This window comes from Mirounga leonina, unplaced genomic scaffold (genome assembly GCF_011800145.1).
Source record: "Mirounga leonina isolate KUSES-001 unplaced genomic scaffold, KU_Mleo_1.0 Mir_129, whole genome shotgun sequence".
NCBI classification, from domain to species: Eukaryota; Metazoa; Chordata; class Mammalia; order Carnivora; family Phocidae; genus Mirounga; species Mirounga leonina.
Genome location: NW_023270323.1, coordinates 60,993,486 through 61,010,272, shown reverse-complemented (window position 1 = coordinate 61,010,272; position 16,787 = coordinate 60,993,486). Strand labels below are relative to the sequence as shown.

General features: G+C 51.4%; 1 protein-coding gene across 1 annotated transcript; it reads left to right on the top strand.

The window, feature by feature from the left end:
• The first annotated feature begins 1,535 nt into the window (after nucleotides 1-1,535).
• SLC34A2 (solute carrier family 34 member 2) lies at nucleotides 1,536-15,316 on the top strand. The gene is made up of 12 exons (XM_035004357.1): nucleotides 1,536-1,647; nucleotides 1,749-1,883; nucleotides 2,911-3,039; nucleotides 4,504-4,647; nucleotides 5,939-6,050; nucleotides 8,635-8,830; nucleotides 9,617-9,712; nucleotides 10,120-10,240; nucleotides 11,367-11,534; nucleotides 12,991-13,107; nucleotides 13,198-13,322; nucleotides 14,690-15,316. Exons 1-12 carry the CDS (start codon nucleotides 1,536-1,538, stop codon nucleotides 15,314-15,316), a joined length of 2,082 nt encoding a protein of 693 aa, XP_034860248.1.
• Nucleotides 15,317-16,787: the final 1,471 nt, after the last annotated feature.

Here is a 16,787-nt window from a genome sequence, read left to right as displayed (position 1 = left end):
TTGGGGGGTAGAGCTTACATTTAGGTAGGCAGGAAGTAGATCCTTTTAAGAAAAGTGGGAAAGGAGTCAGATAGACCCAGATTCTGGGAACATCTCTTCAAAGAAGTGATCAGAACAGGGAGGTATTTTGGATTTTCTGGGAGAAAATATTCCTAGATTCTTAATTCCTAGAAGTGCAGTGACTAGGTCAGAGATGTCTTTTTAAAAATAAAGCACTTTATAGTGGTGCTCATCTCACTGCATCTTCTCCAGCATAGCATATTATACCTAAAAAATAATTCTCTGCTGATTTGATTTTTTGAAACTTATCTCCCTGTTCTCTTTTGCATATCGTGGGTTGTTAGTGGGGCCAAAATTCTTATTTTGCAGTATTTTAGCCACCTGTACTTCCTCTTCTGTGAATTGTTTGTCCCAGTGCTTTGTCCTGCACCTGTCTAATGTGTGTCAAAGGACAAGGACCACAAGGAGTGGACTTCCAAGTATGTCAAGAGCCACACTTACTGTCCGTGTAAGCAAGAAAGGCTTTGTTGGGAAAATGGGTTATGAGGAAGTCTCTATCAAAAGTTAAAAGGAATGTGGTTCTGACAAAGGGTCATTAATCCAGGCTGCATGGCATGGTCCTAATTGCCTGCTTAGGGCCAGGCACTTCCTAGGTATTGCCACTAAAGTTGTAACCCTGCAAAGTAGGAAAAACTATCCACATTTTATAGGTGGGGAGACATTTATGCCTTTATGCTCAGAGATATAAAAAGGACATTCCTAAACACACACCCACTGATAAGTGGCACCACTGGGATTCGAGCCAGCTCCAGTGTGTCACACTGCTCACAGAAGACAGGGTGGTAGGCAAAGCAGGCAGAACGTGTATGAGCATCTACACGTATGTTAAGTCCACTGGATGAGGTTCGACGCAGATCTTTAGCCTAGAAATAAAAAGCGGATGGGGGAACCCATCGGAGGACTTGAGGACTTGGTGTTCCATGAGTTGATGAAAATGGATAGGTTCGCATCCCCTTGCTGACTAAAGGAGAGTCAAGACAGAGGCTGAGAGAAGGAAGTGAGAGAAACCAAGGCAAGTTCAGCTGACTTGAGGCTAGAGTGGAAAAACACTGTAAGACATAGTTTGATGTAGTGACAGCTGAGGCGAGCAGTTGAGGGAGACCCAGAGGTGGAAATATGGCACTCAAGAGCCCACACTTGGGGCGCCTGGGTGGCTCAGTCATTAAGCGTCTGCCTTCGGCTCAGGTCATGATCCCGGAGTCCTGGGATCGAGTCCCACATCGGGCTCCCTGCTCGGCGGGAAGCCTGCTTCTCCCTCTCCCACTCCCCCTGCTTGTGTTCCTGCTCTCGCTATCTCTCTCTCTGTCAAATAAATAAATTAAAAAAAAAAAAGAGCCCACACTTGGAAGGTACATAAGCACAACACCCTTCATCTCTCCCGAATCTCTGTGGCCTCTGGTTCTTCCTGTCGTAGCACCTGAGTGTGACGCCTTTGAGTGGCTGCTTCTTTAAGCTCTGTTTTCCGTCCACAGACCATGGCTCCTTGGCCCGAGCTAGAAAATGCCCAGCCCAACCCCAGTAAATACATGGAAGGGACCACTAGTCAGCCGTCCACCACACCTGAGAAAGGCAAGGAGCCCGACAAAAGTAAGTCCTGTTCGTCCTGCCCAGCCTGGCCTCCTGTGAGGACCCTCGGAGATTCAGGTCTGACCTGTATTCCTCATGGCCTCCATTGCTTGTTTGGGTAGATGACACCAAGACGCCTGTGACCAAGATCGAACTTCTGCCATCCTATTCCACCGTGGCACTGATAGAGGAGCCCACCGAGGTGGCAGACCCCTGGGACCTGCCTGAGCTTCGGGACACCGGGATCAAGTGGTCAGGTAAAAGTGGGGAGGGGGGACCCCCATCAGTGAGGGGTTGGGCTCACGGTCTCCACGGTATCGTCTCCTTTGTGTTGTCCTCTTCCTTCCCGGTGCTCTGATGCCCTTCAAACAAAGGTCCTGGCTAGGGATACCTCCCGGCAGTCTTGGAGGCTTCGAGTCCAAGCACAGTGTGAGAATCGGGGGACCTTTTGTTCTCCTACATCCAGCACACGTGCTAGCATTGGAGTACCAGCCAGGCCAGGCACCGTGGTGCTCCTTATAACCCACTGTGGGCCGACTGGGTCCCGGGAGCTGTGCTCTGCATGCAGCCGTGAACAGTCGAGGTCCCTGCTCTGAGATCTCCTGGATGGGGGGCAGGGGCGTGTCCTCACCTAAACGTGGGCATCGAGGAAGGCTTCCAGAAGATAGAATATACAGCCAGCATGGCTGGCATGCAAGCAAACGCTGCATTTCTTTTCCGGGTGCAGGGTGTAGGGTCTGTCTGCAGATCAGACAGCTGGGAGGGAGGAGGTGAGAACCACTGTAAGAGTGAGCAGAGAAAATAGCATCCGAGGACATAGCATTCCAGGATGTGTGAGCGCCCAAGCCCACCTCCAAATGGAGGCCGTGATTGCTACCTTGCGGCCACGTTCTAGAAAGTATTCTGTGCTGTTCTGAAGGTGCTCAGGAGAGCCATTATCTCTGACCCCACACTTAGCAGGTGCCAAGTGCCCTTAACTGCCTCACTCAGCAACACTGGTGCAGCTGAGCATGGAGTCTGGTTTGCCTGTCAGTGCCCCAGACCCCACCGAACCCCTCCTCCCCAGAGCTAATCCTTTAGAGACTTCACCACAGGCTTCAACTAAATGGACTACAGTGGTAATTGCTTTGAAAACTGCAGTCATGGATGCGTCCCATCTCTCGGCCTTGTTTAGCCCAACCTGGGGCGGGGGGTGGGGAAGGGGAGGAGGGGGAGCTCTGAGCTCATTGCCAGACTTGTGAGTTTCAGGCCCTAACAGCCTTCCTCCCTTTTCCCCTACCCCAGAGAGAGACACCAAAGGGAAGATTCTCTATGTCTTCCAAGGAATTGGGAAATTTATTTTGCTTCTGGGGTTTCTCTACTTCTTCGTGTGCTCCTTGGATGTCCTCAGCAGTGCCTTCCAGCTGGTTGGAGGTATGGATGAAAGGGACAAAGACCTGGGGTGGGGGGATTTTCGTGGTATTTGGTTCAAATAGGCACAAGTCAGCAAGTCCTCTCCAGTTGCAGCCTCTCAGCCTGTTTTAGGATGAGAAGTCACCTCACATCTTGTGAAGTTATGCCCCTATTTTATAGAAGAGAAAACTGAGGTCTATAAAGGGGCTGTGACTGGCTGAGGTAGCTTAGGCCAGCAGCCAGGGCTGGAGCCAATTCCAAGCTGTCGACTTCCTGTGTTTGTCCACTGACCCTGGACAGGAAGCTGTCTGACAGAAGGACTTATCTCAGGGATCCCTGCTGTCTTGGGCCTCCCACCTGAAGAGATTATTAGCTAGGAGTGCTCTCTAAGCTAAAGCAATTGTGGAAAATCAGGGCTGGGCCTTAGCTAGAGAAGGACAAGGGTCCCAGAGTTGGTGGATCTGCATCCTTAGCAGTTTCTAAACATCTTCCGGGACTGAATGTGGCTATACAGTGTGAGGGGGGACCCAGGAGTGAGATCAGTGTCTGCTTGGTCACCTGTGTTCCCCTGATGGGTGACGACATTGATAGCCAGCACTTTGAATGCCTCCTGGCGTCCTGCACATTCCTTCCCAAAGCTCTTCCCATTTACGAGGAGCATCTGGAGGCTGAAAGAGGTCATGCTGCCCAGCCCTTTGTTTCATAGCCTAGAGCTGGTGTAGTGGGATCCAAACTCAGATCCCAGTGACATGGAAGACAGTCGATTTTTATACCCCTTGGTGCCTTTCTTGAGAACTCATCTTTGTGACCTGGGAGAATGGGGGGAGGGGGCACTTGTGGGGATGGATGAGGGGCAGACTGACCTCCTGGATGCCACTCCCAGTCCCCCCTGGTCCAAGGCAGCATCAGCAAGGGCTTTCACTCTCTGAGTACCTGACAAGTGGCCTCCACCCTCTGGGCCTCAGTCTTCAATAGATGGGTTGGGGAATGGATTGGTGGTCTTGGGCATCTGAGGTTAGGCTGGGGCTGGAGAATGGGGGTTGGGTAAGGTGGATAGATAAGAATGAGAATATCCATTCCTGGGAGATAAATCTTCTGAATGGGGAATACATCCCAGAGACAGGAATGAGGGCATCAGGAGACTCACCTGACACCCATTGGGCCAAGTAGAGTTGAGGCCAGGTTGGTGACCAGAGAAGGCTAGAGGAGGGCTTGCTGTGGGAAGGAATGACAGAAGTATGGAGCAGGGTGAAGGGACGAGGAACAAGAGGTGGTGGGGGTACATGGGGAGCTAGCTCACAGACGTGGAGGCCTGGTGCCAGGGCAGCACTAGCAAGAAGCCCATGGAAGTAAGAGTCCATAGGTACCAGCTGGGCTGGAGGCGGGCCTCGCCATCCCCCCTCAGCCAGCTGACTGTGTCTAGAGACTACCGGTGTATCCGGTGTCCGCCGAACATTCTTGTGACCGTGCCCTTGTTTTTTTCAGGAAAGGTGGCCGGACAGTTCTTCAGCAACAACTCCATTATGTCCAACCCCGTGGCGGGGCTGGTGATTGGAGTGCTGGTGACTGTCCTGGTGCAAAGCTCCAGTACCTCCTCGTCCATCGTCGTCAGCATGGTGGCCTCCTCACGTGAGTCCAGGCACCTGTGGGCCCAGACATATTCCAGGCATTTCCCTGTCCAGCTGGGGGGCCTGGGATTTACTCTGAATATGTCCAGGCTGGTCACCGGTGTCTTCCTGTCTTGAGCAGCTGTGACGTGCCCTGCCTTGTCCCAGGCAGCGTCCTGTTTCCATCCCCGTGGCTGGGTCTGAAAATAGTCCCCGAGGCTTGAAGACTCAGCTCTGAATTCTCTGGAACTGTATTGTCCAGTCCAGCAGCCACTAGCCACATATGGCGATTTAATTTTGTTTAACCTCAATTTATTTTAATTTAAAAGATAAAAACTAGTTGCCGGGTTGCACTAACTATGTTTTTGGGGAGCGATAGTCACTTGTGGCCAGTGGCTGCCATATTGGGCCATGTAGATGAGGAACATTTCCGTCACTGCTCAGTGCTAAGAATAAAGGCGTGTAATCCATCACGCACTGGCTTGGGGACAACTGAGCTTGGGAAGCTGGCATTCCGAACTTGAACCTGCTGATAGTTTGCTCTGGCTAAGTTGGGACAGATACTCGGGGGGGGGGGGGAGGCTGCAATTTAAACAGGTTAATTTTCAGCTCAAACCAGCATTTTTAGCAAAATTAACTAGATCTTTTCTGGGCTAAATTAGAAAAAGGTATTCTTCAAAATAATTTTCCTTTCAGGGCAGCTGGGTGACTCAGTCAATTAAATGTCTGACTCTTGATTTTGGCTCAGGTCATGATCTCGATCTCAGGGTGGTGGGATCAAGCCCCGTGTCGGGCTCCATTCTCAGTGCGGAGTCTGCTTGTCCCTCTCCCTCTGCTCCTCCCCCCACTCATGCTATCTCTAAAATAAAATCTTAAAAAAAAACTTTACTTTCATATGTTAGAACATTGTGACAGTGTACTAATTGTGTTAGAAAAAGAAATTTGCCATGATAAATACACAAGTCCTTAAACATTGTTTCCTGTTTTCCCATAAGTTGGCCTTGCATCTGTAATAGGGAGGACAGAGAAATTTAGAAAGGCACTTGTAAACTGGGGTTCACAGAAAGGCTTCTTCATGGAGTCTGCGGAGTCCCTGAAATTATGTGCCTGAAATTTTTTTGGTACACATGCATATTTCTGTGATGAGCTGTCCTAGCTTGCATCAGATTCATACCTGGTGTCAACCCCAAAATGGTTAGGAAAGGCTGCTTTGGCAATTACCAGCTTGACTGAGGTCAGTCTGGCCACATCGGGACCATGGCCAGGCTGCCTTCCTAAGCTTGCTAACTCACTTTCTCTCTTCCGCCCTCTAGTGCTGAGTGTACGTGCTGCCATCCCCATTATCATGGGGGCCAACATTGGGACCTCAATCACCAACACCATTGTGGCGCTCATGCAGGCGGGAGACCGGAATGAGTTCAGAAGGTAGGAGCTCAGAATCAGCCTTTCCCCGCCATGAGGCTCATTGATTTGGGCCAGGTTGCCATAACTACCTTTAACTAGCCCATGAGAACATGTTGGTCATTCCTAGAGCTCTTAGAAGTAACCATAGTGGAGTACAGCTGGGGGTTGGGATCACATACTTACCAGCTGATGAAACTCAGCTCCCTGGTCTGCATAGCCAGGATCATTGGCTGTCACCACTGTTGTCCATAGGACTAAAACCAATCCTACAGGTAAATGCTTAGCAAGGTACTTGGCAGGCAATCGGAGCTCCCTAAATGCAAGCCCTAGCTAGAAGCTTCCCTGCCATGTTGGTGTAGTTAAAACAAGCCCAGTTAGGATAGGATTTACTATCCCGCTTAGTCAGAAATAAATATAGCCTCCTAAAGCTTCCTCTTTGGCTGAGCTCAACCCCTGCCACCTCCTCTTTGTTCTTCACTTGCATGCCAATGAAAGGCAAAATACAGTTTTTGTGGATGCAGAAGATCTGAAAATGGGGCGGGTTGAAACAGGCAAAGGGAACCCTTTCCTTCCAAAAGGTTAACAGGAAAATGAAGCACAATCTTCTAACTGCCTTCTAACTGATGGGCTTTTTCCAGAAGTTCTTAAAACAGAGAAGCAGTTTGTCTACGTGATGCAGTCACCCCACGGGTCGGGCAGACAGCATTATGCAGGCTGGCTGGGTGGTCAGCAAATGCCATCCCTCTCCTCTTGGTGAACTGGCAGGTGGCAGAGGTCCTCCGAGTTGCTCATTTCTGCTCAGACACAGCTAACCTTCTTTGGTCCCTGATGAAATGTCCTGAGGGTCGCAATAATGATACAACATTATCCAGGGGGGTTGTTAATTTGATCTTCTCAAGAAGCTGAGTAGACTTTTCTTTGCCCCATTTCATTAATACAGAAACACAAAGAGGTTAAATAACTTCCCTAGGGGGCATGGCTGGGACTCAATCTAGGTTTTCTTCCAGATTTCAGGCTCTTTTCACTGCTACATATGAAATATAAACTCGCCAGATACAAACATGATCTATGAAAGTGCCTGCACATAGGAATATAATTGAACTAGCCCACCCCTCATTTGTTTTATTTAAATAGATTGCTTTCAGTAACATCTTTGGAGATGTGCATCATTCTTTCCTGGTGGCTTGGAATACCTCCGTAGGTTTCCGGAAAAGTAATGATGATGATATCTGACACCTACAAAGGCTCTTAAAACATTTTGCCAAGGGGCGCCTGGGTGGCTCAGTTGGTTAAGCGACTGCCTTCGGCTTAGGTCATGATCCTGGAGTCCCTGGATCGAGTCCCGCATCGGGCTCCCTGCTCGGCAGGGAGCCCGCTTCTCCCTCTGACCCTCCCCACTCTCATGTGCTCTCTCTCTCATTCTCTCTCTGTCAAATAAATAAATAAAATCTTAAAAGAAAAAAAAAAAACATCTTGCCAAACTACTAAGAAATATTTACATCACTTTATATCGCTTTATGAAGATGTCTTAAATCACCTTTTCTAGGAAGAATAAGTTACTTTTAAAAATATTAGCTGATATGGTAGGCAAAGATTTGCACTTACAAGTAAATAAATTGTAAATACATTTTACTACTAGTGAAGTTAAGCATTTCCCGCACAGGTTTATTAGCTTCTGTCTGTTCATGTCCTTTTTTGGTTTTAGGTGTTTTTTGCACATGCAGATGTGTTTTTTTAAAAAATATTTTATTTATTTGAGAGAGAGAGGGCACGAGTGTGTGGGTGGGGGGAAGGGCAGAGGGAGAGGGAGAAGCAGCCTCCCTGCTCAGATCCGTGGGCTCCATCTAATCCCAGGGGCCCCATCCGTGGGGCTTGATCTGAGCCCAGGACTCTGGGATCATGACCTGAGCTGAAGGCAAATGTTTAACCAACTGAGCCACCCAGGTGCCCCAACATGCAGATGTTTTTTAAAGGAAACTTTTTTTATTGAGGAAAAAAAAAAATCTCATTTCTCAATCTGGAGATAGGATGGAATTTAGGGGAACGTATGAACCTTCTCAGATCTAAATTGTGGTGTATATTGGCCTTATTTCCTGTGCAGGCCATTCAAACGTTTCATCGGAGTCTCAAGAGCTTAACAAAGTTAAGAACTCAGTTGAGGGCTTTAGTTACCACCATACTTCCGGCCCCCATCTTTCCCCAGGAAGACTGTCTTCAACGGGCGTGATTCAGAAGTGGTCTTCATGCGGCACTTCCAAACGGTGGCCACTGAGCTCACTATTGCAGCCATAACCTGTCTACTTCCCTTTCCCCCACAGAGAGAACTGAGTACTGTCTGGCTTGTGGCAAGGGCTCTGCTGGGCAATGGGAGACCAAGGGTCCTGGTCTTCTATTCCCCTACGCTTGCTGGCCCTCAGTTTCCTCATCTGCCAAATGGGGATATTGATACCGCCCACGTGGGGATTGCTGTGAGAATGTGAATGGGACATGGATAGGTGACCCCCCCTCCCCCTCTGGCAGACAATGCCATCCATGACCTGCCTAGACTGGTGCCCATTTGCTTGTTCACTAATCCGACTGTTGGCTTGGGGTGGGATTCTTATAGGGCTTTTGCAGGAGCTACTGTCCATGACTTCTTCAACTGGCTCTCCGTATTTGTGCTCTTGCCCCTGGAGGCAGCCACCCATTACCTGGAGATCCTGACGGACCTGGTGGTGGAGACCTTTAACTTCAGGAATGGGGAGGATGCCCCAGCACTTCTGAAAGTCATCACAGACCCCCTCACGAAGCTCATAATCCAGGTAACCCAGCCTCCTTCAGAGAGGGAAAGGAAGGAACTAACTCCTCCCCTCCCCACCCCCGCCATCCCCCTACTCCTCCCAACTGGGCGGAGATGGAGAAGCACAAGGGTCTATAAACGCTGCTCTTTGGTCGCCTCTCAAAAAGGCCATGGGGAGGCAAGACTTCGGGGACACCGGGTAGCGGAACTGGCTTTTTTGGTTTTCTTGACCTCAACAAGAGTCATCTTTATTGGGGTGGGAGCGGGCAGTGACCAGTGCTTCTCAAGACTCAGAGACTCCATTGGGTGCTTGGGACCATTTTATTGCCCCTACTGACCTCGGCACCCGTGGGCTCATGGATAAAGCATTATCCTGCTCCTAGCCAAAGAGGAAGGTTGCTGTCCTTCCCTTCCATCTCACCCCTCTGCTCCCTAGGATCATTGAAATATTGTTGAAATAAATTTTAAAAGGTTTTGTGGTTGTTACCTTGGAAAACAGGTCAGCTGAGACCTTGCCCCTTATCACCCCTACCTTTGGGTTTGCTGTCATCCAATGACCATCTACTGCGTGCTCCTAGCTACCAGCCCGTTGTTTAGAGGATCATTCATTTCTTTGTCAAGCACCTGCTAATGTCCAGGTGTGGTGTTCCATCCTGGGGTGCCGATGGAGTGAGTCCTGACTCACTCCTGCAGGGGCTCTCGGTCGGGCTTATGTTGTTGAAGCCCCTTTAACTAACAGAAATTCCTATGTGCCTGTCCCTCCTCTGTGCTGGGGACGTGTTGATTCTCTCCTGTCTGTCTTCCTTAGCTGGATAAGAAAGTTATCAATGAAATCGCAATGAATGACGAAGCCGCCAAAAACAAGAGTCTGATCAAGATTTGGTGCAAAACTTTTACCAATGTGGTATGTTTCTAAGAATGTTGCTGGGTGGGCAAACTCTTGCATCTGTGCTTTAAGCAAAAGTTTTAATTCAATGTGGGCAAATGAGAGGTAAGAGGAAGTAAAAATTGGCCTGTGAGAATCCTTAAGGAAACAAGTCTTTGAATGCTGGATGGACAGACAATGCAGTAGGTCCAACCCATTTTGCCCCACCCTGAACCGTGTATACATTATTCCTGGCTTGTTATTTTCATGTCTTCCGTGGCCACCTGTGTTCCCATTTATGGAGGGACCTGTGGAAACAATGCATCACACGTATAGACACACACATTGGTGTGTGTCTCTCTCCTACTTGCCACATAGCCTGCCAGTCCCCACCAAAAGTGAGTATTGTGGACTATACATCCCATTTCTCAATGTTTGTCATCCAGACTCAAATGAATGTCACTGTCCCTTCGCCTGAGAACTGTACCTCGCCTTCCCTTTGTTGGTCGGACGGTTTGTACACCTGGACTATCAAGAACGTGACCTCCAAGGAGAACATTGCCAAGTGTGAGTGGAACTCAGCGGAGCATCAGCCATGGGGATGGGCTGTCTGGGAGATGCTGATGGTGTTCTTTATCTGTGTGAAGCCCATTAAGTGAAGGAAAGCAGTGCACTAAGGATTCACTGAGCACCAGCATTATACCAAGTCATGAACTACGCACTTTCATAGCAGCGAAAACAAAGGCTCAGGGACAGGTCCGAGTTCCCACAGTGAGGGGCAGAACCCCGATTCCTCTGGCGGTTCCATAATGCACCAGAACTCATCAATAGATTCCAGAGTGCTCCCTCCGTATGCTTTGGTATCCCTTGGGCTCTAGGGAGACGCCAGCCAGATTTGCAGGAGATGTGGGGCCCACACAGAACAGAACAGATACATTCACCCTGAAGTCATGAGTCCCTGCTATACAGCAGGCCCCATTCAAGACCCTGGAGCCATAGCACTGATCAAGGCAGTGAGCCTACATGATGCTCCAGTTCTTTAAGAAGCTAGACTGTTGCCCTAGGAATCTTGGCCTAGACATCTTTAACTCTTCTGATCATTCCTTATATACCCATGTGTGTATCTCTGCTTCTCTTCCTCTTCTCCACACCACCCACATTCATTCTGAGCAGTAAAGGTTCCAATGTGGTTTACCTCACAGCATCCATGAGTCTATCACCTCCCATGTTCTTCGCGGCACTATCCATCCATCAATAAAACCATATAATTGTGGGGCCACACAGGACTTCTAAAAAATAAGGAGTTTTACAGTTAGCAATAGCTCCTACTCTGACTTGCCCATCCTACCTTTGCTGCTCAGACTCTTTGTTGTAAGTATCCTTGGTTTCATGAGTAAAATACACCATGGGATTTAGAGGTAGAAGCAAGCGCCCAACTAACTCTGTGACTGCAAGGATTTCACTTCATGCTCTAGCCTCATGAGGCCCCACTGGCTAGAACAGAGCCTCAGGGTCACACTTAGCTGCAGAGGGAGACTGGGAAGTGTGGTCTTTATTCTGGGTTGCATAGGTCAAGCTAACAACCAAGATTGTGTTACTGTCATACAGAAAGATGTTGGGGAATGAGTAACAACCTGTGGCCTTGGGGGGGCCCCATGGCCCTCCTAACAAGGGCTTTCCATTGTCTTTTCAGGCCAGCACATCTTTGTGAATTCCAACCTCCCAGATCTTGTTGTTGGCATCATCCTGCTGTTAGTCTCCCTGCTGGTCCTCTGTGGCTGCCTGATCATGATCGTCAAGCTCCTAGGCTCCGTGCTCCGGGGACAGGTAGCTGTTGTCATCAAGAAGACTCTCAACACTGGTAGGCACCCTGACCCACCTCCCCTGCCAATTCTGGGCTTTCTAGGGCATGGCATCACCGTGGCCACTCCCGGGGTGGTGGGGGGCGGAGGGGGGCTCCTTTAGATTTTTATCTAGCAATGGCCTCTGCATGGAGTTTCTCTCTTGGATCTGATAAGCTGAAGAAGTTAAGATGCCATTTGCCCTTGAAATCGTCCTTGGTGTCTTGGGTGGGGTCTGGGGAAGTAGGCACAAGCTTCTGTCACATTTGAAAGGTCCTGAAGAAGAACCAGCTCAAATCCAGAGATCTGTGAGATAGACCTTCCTTCTGGCAGGTTTTCCTATACCCAGGCCTTTCGGGTCTGTCAGGATCCCTTAGGAAAAGGGTAACGGATGCCCACCCTGCTCCCCACTTCCCTTCAACTCTTGGGAAGAAAACATGGTTCCAGACAATACGTCAGCATCTTGAGGCAGCCAATGCAACCCCACTGGCCAGGAGAAGCTCCTGATGAGTATGGCATCCTGGCCAATGAGAGTGTGCCAAGCCAAGGACATCCCTCCCCATGAAACCTCAGTGAAATGGGGCCAAGAATATCTGCCTCCCAGGGTTGTCCCAAGGTTGCCATATGGCTGCGCTGCGTGACTCTGGGCACCTGCTGGGTATGCAGGGCCTAATCCCATATGGGTGGTACCAAGAGCTCCGTGTATGGGACTTCTGAGCTGCTGCCCTGCCTCCATGCTCCTTCACAAAGGTGGAAGATCCACAGCATCGGGAGGCCAGGCCAGGCAGAAGGACAGAGGCCCCAGTGCTCCAAGTGCTCTGTGGGAGGAAGGTGGTTATTTGGGTGGAATCTTAGTTCCACTGCTATAACAAATTATCCGAGGCTGGGTAGCTTGAACAACAGAAATGTATTTCTCACAGTCCTGGGGGCTGAGAAGTCTGGCCTTGGGGTGCCAGCATGGTCAGGTTCTGGTGAGGTCCCACTTCCTGATTTATAGATGGCCACCTCCTCACTGTATCCTCCCATGGAATGAGTAGAGAGGAAGCAAGATCTCTGTTCCACAAGGGCACTAATCCATTCATGAGGATTCCACCCACATGCACTAATTACCTCCCAAAGGCTCCATTTCCTTATACAATCACACTGGGCGTTAGTGTTTCAACATATGAATTTTGAGGAAACATTCAGCCCATGACATGTGGGTTTAGCATCTCTACTTCTGAACCTCAGTGGATGTGTGTATTTGTCTTCATAACACACGCACATTCTTGGCTCCACCATCCTAATGTGCAAGGTGAAAGGATTCTAAAAATCCGATTTGTAATTTCTGACCGTGGCGTGGGGTGGGGAGGCTGCTGACCTGATCCTCTAGCCCAGCCCATGCCCCTCCAGGTCCTCTGGAGGTGCCAGCTGGGACTCCAACCCAGGCCTTCCTTAGAAGACCTGTGACAAATCTCTTTTCCTTCTGTCTCCTAGATTTTCCCTTTCCCTTTGCCTGGGTGACTGGCTATCTGGCCATCCTTGTGGGGGCAGGCATGACCTTCATCGTGCAGAGCAGCTCCGTGTTCACATCCTCTATAACCCCACTGATCGGTGAGTTTCTCCCTCGCTTCCCCTTGTTGCCACTACTATCTCCCATCATCCCCTGGGGCTGATGTTCTGGTTTCTGTATTTTCCTGCCAGGTATTGGTGTGATCAGCATCGAGAGGGCGTATCCGCTCACGCTGGGCTCCAACATCGGCACCACCACCACAGCCATCCTGGCCGCCTTGGCCAGCCCCGGCAGTACCCTGAGGAGCTCACTGCAGGTTAGGAAAGGCTGCGCGGGTTAGGGGCTCTGGTGGGCTACAGCCCCATTCGTGGGCTTGCCAGCAGATGGTTTTGAACAAGAGCCAAGTTTTTCTCTATGTTCAACACTGTGAGACCTCCCCCATCCCTGGTGGTGGTTGAAACAGAGGCGGGGGGGCCACTACTTGGTAGAGGAGAGAAAGAATATTCAAGAAGCATAAACACTTCCCATCTACTCGCTCCCCTCTTGGGGAACTCTGCCTGGACATTGGGAGGTCACTTGGGCTCTGGGCTCAGAATTTAGAAGAATTAGGGAGACCTGCCCAGATCACCTCAGTTACTTGGGCAAGAAGACCTTTGGCATTTGCATTCTTGTCCTGCCTTTCCACACTAAGTGACCTTAGACAGGTGACCTAACCTTGAGCATCAATTCCCTCATCCGAAACCTGGGAGCCATATCTCATTAGGATTATTCTAAGGATCTGATGTGACTCTGTCTGGACAGAAATCTGAGTGTAGAATATAAATTTGAGCCCTCCACGTAACTGGAAATTTTCAGTAGCCACATTTTAGAAAACTGAAACAGGGAGATCAGTTTTAATAACGTATCTGATTTAACTCATTATTTCAACATGTAATTGATTAAAAAGCTGGTGAGATGTTTTACCTTCTTTTTTGGACTAAGTTTTGGAAATCCAGCGTGCTACACTTGCAGCCCATGTCAGTGTGGGCTGGCCACGTGCCACGGGCTCAGCTGCCACACGTGGCTAGTGGCTACCATATTGGACAGCTTGGTCCCGAGCCCCTCACATGATGCCTAGCGCTGAGGGGGCCCACGGGGAAGGGGCGAAGTGCGTGACCTCTGGAGCCAGGCTACTTGGGTTTGAACCCCACCTCTACCATCTCCTACCTGTGTGACTTAGGGCAGAGCCTCACCTCCTCCTCAGTTGACTCCGTTGCCTCCACTGTCACATGGGGATCATGATGGTCAGCAGCTCCGAGGATGTGTTTGGAGGATTGAAGTAATCCACATGGAGCCAGCTATCCAGCAAGCTGCTCCTTTGCACCCCACCCCCACCCCCCCAGCTCTTAACTGCTCAGCCGGAAGCAGCAGGGTCAAACCCTGGGCAGCATCTTCATGAAATTCATTGTTAGATTTTTGCCTGGAGGACTTCAGGTGGACTGAGCTGTGATTCATCTGGTCACCTCGCTCGCCCTCCCCCCCACCTGCACACACACAGTAAGTCCTCAGGTAATGCAGGCCCCTTCTAAACTGCGCTCTGAACACCAGGAAGACCCCTGACTCTGCTCAGGATGCCTGCAAGATCCAGCTCCCCGACAACCCCAGGCACCAGACCCACTCACCTGTCCCACCTCTTGGTTGCAGATCGCCCTGTGCCACTTCTTCTTCAACATCTCGGGCATCTTGCTGTGGTACCCGATCCCGTTCACCCGCCTGCCCATCCGCCTGGCCAAGGGACTGGGCAACATCGCAGCCGAGTACCGCTGGTTTGCCGTCTTCTACCTGATCTTCTTCTTCCTTCTGATCCCGCTGGCCGTGTTCGGCCTCTCGCTGGCCGGCTGGCCCGTGCTGGTGGGCGTGGGGGTGCCGATCCTCTTCGTGATCCTCCTGGTGGTGGTCCTCAATGTCCTGCAGTCGCGCTGCCCGCGCCTCCTGCCCGGGAGGCTGCAGAACTGGAACTTCCTGCCGCTGTGGATGCACTCGCTGCGGCCCTGGGACGACGTGATCTCGCTGCTCTCCGGCTGCTGCCAGAACCGCTGCTGCTTCTGCTGCCGGGTCTGCTGTCGCACGTGCTGCCTGCTCTGCGGCTGTCCCCCGTGCTGCCGCTGCTGCGGCTGCTGCCGGCGCGGGGACGACGAGCCCGAGCTGCCCGGCAAGGCCCCCGAGGCCTTTGATAACGTGGCCCTGAGCCGCGAGGTCCAGGACGCGCCCCCTGCGGCTCAGGGGGAGGCCCCGGGCGCATGGAGCGCCTCTGGCGGCACGGCCTTGTAGGGGGGCGGCAGGATGGGCCCCCATCCCCCCGGGCGCCGCGCGCCTTCCCCTGCCTGGCGGGGGGCCGCTCCCTCCTGAGACACGGTGTTCGCGGCAGCCCCCCACTTGCATGGCCCTCGGCCCGGTGCGTCAGCCCGCACGGGGGCTTCCTCTGGGCGGGGGCTCCCCGGCTTCGCTGGCGGGAAGGTGCGCAGCGATCCTGCGAGGCCGGGAGGGACGAGGGCTAGGGATGATCACACCGCCCAGCCCTGCCCCCGCTGGGTGGCTCCGCAGGACCCGGCGTCAGACTCCAGCCGTCCTCTTCCAAAGGAAGCCCCGAGGGAGGGATCCGTGGAAGGTTCTCAAAGACGCACGTGTCAAGTGTGCACGTGATGATGTGACGGTGAGAACAACGCTCAGCCATGCCTCTCTCTTAGCACAGATTTGCTTCAACCAAGAGCAGGAGTCCTTGCCCCAGACCAGACCCCTTCGGGGGAAATTGTGTAATTGTTTGGAGACTTGGTGAGGACCACAGAGGTGGGCCTTTCCCCCTTTGCCAGAGCTCCCCAAGTCCCTTGTTGGGTGTCCTCACCTGGGCAGGTGTGGCTCATCTAAGCTTCCCTGCTGGGTCCTCGCCCGAGTTTGCAGGGCGGGAGCCACGTCTGAGCTACCAAGAGAGGTTCAGGGAGCACTTTGGCTCACCTGTTGGCTCTATCTTTCTGAGAAGCAGGTGGTCCTGGTCCTGAGCTGGGCATTTGGAGGATGAGAGCTGGGGAATGGGGAGCACTGGGGGTGGAGATGGTTTATCTGCTAAAAGGGCCTAGGGCTCTTCTTGACTTGGCTAATCTAGAAGCCAAATTGACCATCGTGGCTAGAGCCCAGGGCTGCCCTCTTGGTCAGATAAAATCATCCTTGTTGAGTCTTTTGGAATAAGATATGCAGCCCCTCTGAGTCCTCTGCCGCCACCTTGAACCCCAGGAAAGACATGGGACAATTGCTTCTATCTGCCCCCTCGCTCTCAGTGCAAGATAGATGTCTGCGTTAGCTGTTTGGTGGGCAGCTTCCATTCATCCATCCAAGCCAGAAACTCTTTCCAAACATTCTCTCACATTCCCATAGGTAGGTAAGCTCCGATTTCCTGCCCTTTCTCCATGCCTGCGGAGAGCCAACCTTTTCCAGAGGGCAGAAACTGGGGCATGGCCAGACTGCCCCCAGAACGGTGATCATCAAGTAGCAGTAGGGGTCCGTGTGTGGCTGGGCTTCTTGCCCCCGATGCCTTCTCTGTGCCTTCTAGAGCAGCTTGCTGTCTTCACACCTCCTCCCTCCACTGCTTCTCACCCTGAACCGTCCCAGTCTGCCCCGGGAGAGGGAGGGATCCTCAACGGAGCCTGGGGGAGGGGGTTCAGTGCAGCCACACTCCAAGACCCTGTTCTCCCCCATCCTGACTTATGCGTCACCTTAGCAGGTTGGGATGCCAAACTGAGCCCTTCTC

What these genes read in the sequence shown, in the direction of transcription:
- SLC34A2 (XM_035004357.1), top strand. Translation starts at nt 1,536, where the DNA reads ATGGCTCCTTGGCCCGAGCTAGAAAATGCCCAGCCCAACCCCAGTAAA. An exon ending in AGGCAAGGAGCCCGACAAAA is followed by an intron (nt 1,648 to 1,748) that starts GTAAGTCCTGTT and finishes TTGTTTGGGTAG; the next exon opens with ATGACACCAAGACGCCTGTG. An exon ending in CTCTATAACCCCACTGATCG is followed by an intron (nt 13,108 to 13,197) that starts GTGAGTTTCTCC and finishes TTTTCCTGCCAG; the next exon opens with GTATTGGTGTGATCAGCATC.